The sequence below is a fragment of the Trypanosoma grayi genome, assembly GCF_000691245.1.
Source record: "Trypanosoma grayi strain ANR4 Tgr_89_V1, whole genome shotgun sequence".
NCBI lineage: Eukaryota > Euglenozoa > Kinetoplastea > Trypanosomatida > Trypanosomatidae > Trypanosoma > Trypanosoma grayi.
The window spans coordinates 27,623-33,856 of record NW_008825708.1 but is presented as its reverse complement, the minus strand read 5'-3'; the positions used below and the strand labels follow the sequence as shown (position 1 = coordinate 33,856).

At 56.9% G+C, this 6,234-nt stretch overlaps 3 protein-coding genes across 3 annotated transcripts; all 3 read right to left on the bottom strand.

The window, feature by feature from the left end:
• Positions 1–81: 81 nt before the first annotated feature.
• DQ04_00891140 (hypothetical protein) lies at positions 82–2,265 on the bottom strand (the record flags this gene model as incomplete). Its single annotated transcript, XM_009309877.1, has 1 exon — positions 82–2,265. The coding sequence occupies one exon, from the start codon at positions 2,263–2,265 to the stop codon at positions 82–84; it is 2,184 nt and encodes a 727-aa protein (XP_009308152.1).
• A 969-nt stretch (positions 2,266–3,234) lies between these two features.
• DQ04_00891130 (hypothetical protein) lies at positions 3,235–4,905 on the bottom strand (the record flags this gene model as incomplete). The annotated part of the gene is made up of 1 exon (XM_009309876.1): positions 3,235–4,905. One exon carries the CDS (start codon positions 4,903–4,905, stop codon positions 3,235–3,237), a length of 1,671 nt encoding a protein of 556 aa, XP_009308151.1.
• Positions 4,906–5,324: 419 nt separating this feature from the next.
• Positions 5,325–5,804, bottom strand: DQ04_00891120 (hypothetical protein; the record flags this gene model as incomplete). The annotated part of the gene is made up of 1 exon (XM_009309875.1): positions 5,325–5,804. One exon carries the CDS (start codon positions 5,802–5,804, stop codon positions 5,325–5,327), a length of 480 nt encoding a protein of 159 aa, XP_009308150.1.
• Positions 5,805–6,234: the final 430 nt, after the last annotated feature.

The following is a 6,234-nucleotide window of genomic DNA, read 5'->3' as shown; positions in this document are numbered from 1 at the left end:
AAAACCCCCCAAAAGGGAATAGAAGCAGAAACAAAACTCAAAAGGAGGGACGAACTCAGAACCAAAAATATAAAGCCTTTATTACACATCGGAGGGGTGTGGGGGTGGCGGTCTGGAAGGTGACACCGCACCAGACGTGGCCGCCGTTCTGGAGACAGCGGAGCGCTCCTCCTCGATGAGCGGCGACTGCCCCTCATTCCAATGGATAACTCTACCAGTGACGCGGAACACACGCCCCCGCTGCGGCCCCGATGTCTTTGCCAAGGCCGATCCCGCTCCTGTGGGCAATAGAGTTCGCATTGATGCCGCCGCCGCCGCCGCAGGCTGCAGCGGTGCGGGTGAGAGAGGTGATCCCGAGCCCGACAGGCACGGGAGTGGTGCGCTGCTGGAACCCGAAACAGGCAAGGGCTCCACCGAGCGTGTGCACAACGGATCTCCACACTCATCGTTACTTTCATCACTTTTATCCGTCAGGCTCCGCGAAGTGGAGGGGACCCGCATGACGACGGTGCTGACAGAGGCAGGATCGTTTTTCACAGCCGTCTTCACGCGCAACGTACTTGGTGGGCGGAGGGACAACCGTGCGAGGAAACTTTCCCACGCAGCAACACTCAGAAACGCATCCACGTCATCTATCGCAGCCACAACATCACCAACAGAGAGTCCGACCTCATGCGCGGGTGATTCCTTTTCCACCTTGGTCACACACAGGAATACGTGCGGGTGCAGCGTCCCTACCTCTGTCGCCTCTACACTGAAGCCGAAATGCGGCACGACGTATGTGCTGCACAGCCCCGCTTGCGTGCGCGCGACTTGCAACGGCGACATAGTGACGTGCAGCCGCGGCAGACTCGGCGACAGCCCGGGTCGAGGCGGGAGGTCCTGACAGTCGAGCGAGTTGCGCTGGGTGGGAAGCACGCTCTTGTTGTTTTCCACGACGTTATTCAGCTGCTGCTGGTCCTGCTGCTCTCCTTCCTCGGCAGAGATCGTGAAGCCGAGTGGTGCAGGCGACTTTACCGAAGAGGAGCACGTGGAAGACGTTCTCTCCAACACCCGATCTTCGTCCTCGTTGTTGATGTTGTTGTTGTTGCTGCTGGAGCCATTTACCAAAACGTCCCACCCACCAATAGAGAACGCGGCGGAACTTCCCCGGTTGGAAGCACGCTGTGCCTCCGGCTGCTGGGCGGTGTGCTGTTGTTCTTCACTGCCCAGCAGAGGCTGCCACAGGTGAAGAAACAGCTGCTGTCCCCGCTGTGCATGCGACACGGCGGGCGAGGAGCCTTGCGAGCTGAAGCCGTAGGAGAGTTCGGCCCCATTGTTGGGAGTTACAGCACCGTACCTTCTTGGAATGCGCGGGGAGGAGGCACCGCGCGCTGTCATAACGCTTGACCGCGTGTGGTCCTCACCGTGTAGCTCCGTTGAGAGGCGGTGAATCCGCATCTTCTGCATGGCGCACAGCTCCACTGAGTCTCGCAGGCCCTGCTTCACTCCCTGAAACTCGTGCAGCACCTCCGTCATGATGTACGACATGCGCCGGAGGAGGTGATCCTGCATCTCCACCAAGGTGTCTCGCAGCTTCCGATGGTCGTTCTCGAAGAGCGTCGCGAACATAGCCAAGAGGCCTGCATTGTTTGCCGTTTTTGTACTGCCCCCATTTGCAACACCCGTGTGCGGTGCCAGCGCCCTCTCCTCGCCCCCTCTGTAATACTCTTCCTCCTCCTCTTCTTCCTTGTCTCTATTCTCCAAGGCGGCCTCTTTGCGCTGCTGTACTGCTTTCAGCAGGGCTTTCATTCCCGCAAAAGCGGTGTGCATGGACGTGACAATTTCTCCCAGCAAGTCGTCATCCAACAATTCCTCAGCGCCACCAACCTGCCGCTGCTGCGGTGTGGAGGAAGCAGCCCCATTCGGCACAATCACTTGCCGCGCCTGCAACTTAAAAATCCACGCGATAGAAGGCATTAAATCCTGCAGAGCTACGTCTGTATTGGCCGACGCGCTGCTGTCCCCGCTCTCCCGCCGTGCAGCTTGGACCGGGGCCCCCGCGACTTCAGCAAGCGCGCCGTTCCTGTGCTCAGCATTCAACTGACCGCGTCTGGGCGAAGAGCTCCCCCGCGGAGGGATGCCGAAGAGGTACGCAGCTGTGTCGGGGGAGTGCTGTGCCACCTTGACGATCTCGCGCCACTTCAGCAGCAGGCCGCTCAGCGAGCGCAGGAGGATATGCTCCCGCTGGCGGGCGGACGCAGGAACCCCGTCGGCATCCGTCATCGCCATTTTTTTTTGTCGTTGTTGTTGTCGTTGTTGGAGACGAGCTTTACAGCCGCAGCTGCCAGACGTGTCCCTGCTATGGGAATAGAAACAATACCAATAATAAACGGATTATCTAGCACCCACACACTGAGTCTCGCTAAAAAAAAAAAAGACAAAACAAAACAAAAACAGCTTTTAATCCTTGCTTGCTGAAGCTCCCGTGTAGCAACGCTTGGGTGCCCCAACCCCCCAGGGAGGCCGACTCTGACTAGAAACGCACAATTCTACCCGCTTGCGGCACAAACACACGCAGCACAAAGAAGAAGAAGAAAAGAACAAACGGGGAAAAAAAAAGGAACAGCACCAAGCATGAGACTCCGTATTCCACCGCACTCTTTTTTTTTTGTTTTCTATGCTGCTTCACCCATGCGGGCCCCAAGCCCCCTCTTCCTCCTTTTCTTTCTACATAACATTGACGGTACTTAAGGGACCAGATTGCCACGGCAGGGCAACGCCCACGCAAAACAAAACAAAAACAACAAGAACATCAGGAAGCGGACCCCTTCATTGAACAGCACACGCCGGCACAGCGTGGGCGCATCATTTGTCATTTCNGCGGGGCCCTTCTTTTTTTCTTTCTTCCCCCCCCCCCCCCGCACCCCCATCTTGCCTCCTCCGCCCACAACTGTGCGTCTCCAGCTGTGTGGAGGGAAGACGCAACGCCCCAAGACCACCGAAGATGCATCCATGAACAGTGTCGAAGGAAACACACACACACGCCTTCCTCCGTATTGCTGTTGTCATTCGTTTCTCTTCCACCGTCTACATCAAACTCAACATTTTAAATCAAAAGAATTTCAAAAAAAAAATGTTCTAACTTAGAGACGGAGGAACTTTTGGATACATATACATATATGCCACTCTCCTTCCCACTCTCTCACGCTAATAGACGTGTGAAGCTTGTCGAACAATGCTCGGTATTGTGAGTCACTGCAACGTCTTTGCGGCCCACCAGTGGATCGCCCCAGGGGACGGCTTTGTGTCACCCACGTCGTAATTACGACGGAAGCAAAGCCGCGACGTTTCGAAGGGAAGTGGCTTCTCTGGCCTCCAGGTGGGGCCCGCCACCGTCGTTGTTGCACCGGGTGGCGGCGGCCTGCGGGACGCGGTTGGGGAGAACCACTCCGCCTCCTGCAGCTGCGTCACTGCAACATGAGGGAGAAGCACAGCACGCTCCCCACTTCCCGGAGACGGAAACAGAACAGGGGATTGGCTCGGTGGCTGCCTTTCCTGCTGCTGTTTTCGTTGTTCGACCGTTAAAGGTCCAACATCTTCTTCTGTCCTTCCACTCACGTTTTCATGATCCCCATCACGCTTTTGAACGTAATAATATGACGGCGTTCCATCTTTGCAAATCACAGGCTGACGAACATTCTCTGTGAAACCTAACAATACACGATCCGCAGGTTCCGTGAAGAAGACCTGCTGTCGCTGTTGGCCCCTGCCGGAGGTGCTACCCATCTGCGGCTGCTGTTGGGTCTGCTGCTCACGTTTGTGTTCTGTCGAACTCAAGGGAACATAAGAGGAGTCTTCTTGATATCTCGCGTCTTGGCTTTCGCCACGCCTGTGGGCCGCTGCCTCGGCTGAAGCACGCACGCTTTCGAGTGACGCGGTGTGTCGAGAGCGCTCCTCACCAAGGGAGACGCGTAGATTCTCCGGCACCTCCTCCCACTTCACTTTACCCTGTGAGACCACGCTGTTGATGCCCTCACATGCCTTCGCTACACATCGAAGGTCGCTGGCGATCACATCCTCCACGATGGTCCGCTTCTGAAATGGCTTAATGCGCAAGTCGGACACCTGCAGGCTGTGCGCCAGGTCAACAGAGACGGTGCGCGGGGACTTTGGGCGCCACGGTTTGGAGTCACCGTGCCTTCCACCAACACGGCTCTCTATGCGTGGCTTCTGGCTTGTGCGGCTCAGCGACTTGAACGTGCCTGTGAGTGAGTTTATAACGCACGGGTTGGGCTGCGCAGGCTCACTCCCGCCACGCACAAACCGCGAACCATCTGAAAAATCGAACATATGATTGTAGGTCAATATAGAGCGATCCTTCGCAGTCTCCCGGGGAATATAGCAGCCCTTGCTACGGTGGTTGTAATACACATAGTCTAGTGACTGCCTGTCGAAGCCGTGTGACGGGTCATGACGCCGTTGCTGCCGTTCAAAGCAGAGTTGCAGGTGTGTCTCGCGGTCCATCACCGCCTGTTCCCGCCGAAGTGTGGACGCCACGGAGGTGGTGTTTAGTATAAGCGACTGGCCGCCGGTTGGACGGACATCTGTGGGCACCGCCAACACTGGTGCCAGCCCCGCGTCCATGCTTCGGCGAATCGAGGAGCCGCGAACTGCCGCCAACACATGCTGTTTTGAGCGTGGATTACCAGCACTGCTCCACCGTACGGAATGTGATGGTGGGAGGTCGCGGCTGCCCATTGAGTCGTCGGCCGCACGCAGAGCAGGGGACGTGGCGGCCACCGCCTCCAGTGGTTTACCAGCCTCTTGTGCTGCTGCTACTCTGCGTTTCTCCACAGTTCCTTTCGGCCGATGGAATCGATCAGAAGATGGGATATGAACATCTGGCCTCTCAGTGATCTCCATGCTTTTCCTTGCACGTGTTGCTGTATGGAGGTGGGGCCTTTTGTCGCTACTATTAGTTCCCGAGGAGACACACAGAGGCAACGAAAAAACAAACACACAATCAGATCGAACCACCAATAACAACAAATAAGTTGGTAATAGAAAAATAACGACAACGCAGAATATCAAGACCTTCCTCAGTGCTCCAACGACAACGGCTACAGTAACAACAGCGGCCGAATATTTTTCATACCACATGTAGTTGTACAGTCAGATAATTGCCACTATCATGATACTCATCTTGATCGATCTCTACATGGTGTTGTCCCCTCGTACTCCCCAGCCTTCAGAGTGATGCATCGAAGCTTTTGACAGCCTTTGCGTCACGTGGGGCTCAATTGCTTTTTTCTTTCTTTTGCTTTTGGGCTACAAACGAAATCTCATTTGGGCAAACTCTGCACAAGGCAGATTTCCTCCAGACGGGCGCGTGCCGCCTCCTTCCGCCTACGCCTCTCAGCGTATATGGATCCTTTCCCTGCGTCCGGTGCGTCCACGTGTTGGCGGTTCGTGCCGTGATACACGCCCCGCATACGCGTTTCGTCGCATGAAGGGGACATAAATGAGAGAAATGGCATGCTGCAGCCCTTAGGAGCCGCAANAGCAGTAGAGGCACCACTACTCTTGGCCCCCCCGGCTGTTGCGTTATCAGCAGCTGCAACAGCAGCCGTGGAAGGGGCGGGGACATCGGGTGGAGAAGGACGCGCCGCAACGCCATAGAAGTGACACATGCCCAACTCCATTGGATGGTGGTCGGGGCGCCGCTCAACAATTGCCTTCCCCGTGCGCCGTGTGGCCGCCTCTCGCTCCCGCCTCTCCCTCATCTCATGCACCTCCAGGTCGGGCAAGATGTCGCTGTACATACCGAACGCCCGCCGCCTCGGGGCCCGCCGCGCAACTTCTGGCGTCGGCGGCGATAATTGACGCAACGACGGCGCCCACGCCGCCTCACAGCCGCACCCCTCGTCAAAGTGCCGCCTTCCACCCCGTTCGGCGTCCAGCACATAGTTGCTATTATGCAGGTCACGCCAGAGGAGGGTATGATTGACGTTGTTATTGATGTCTGTGGCGAACGCGGGGCCATATCGCCCCAGCCCGCCACCTGGCACATTGAGGCCTGTTGTGAGGGAACTCTTGTTGAGGGGCTCCGGTGCGTACTGCCTGCCTAGCCGCTTGTTGCGGTGCCCGGGGTGATTGCCTGCGATGACGTTGTCTCCGTACGGTGTGGCATACGCGGAGTCCTGAAAAGCGATGGAGATATTGTCGCGTGGGGTTTGCTGCTGCTGCTGCTGC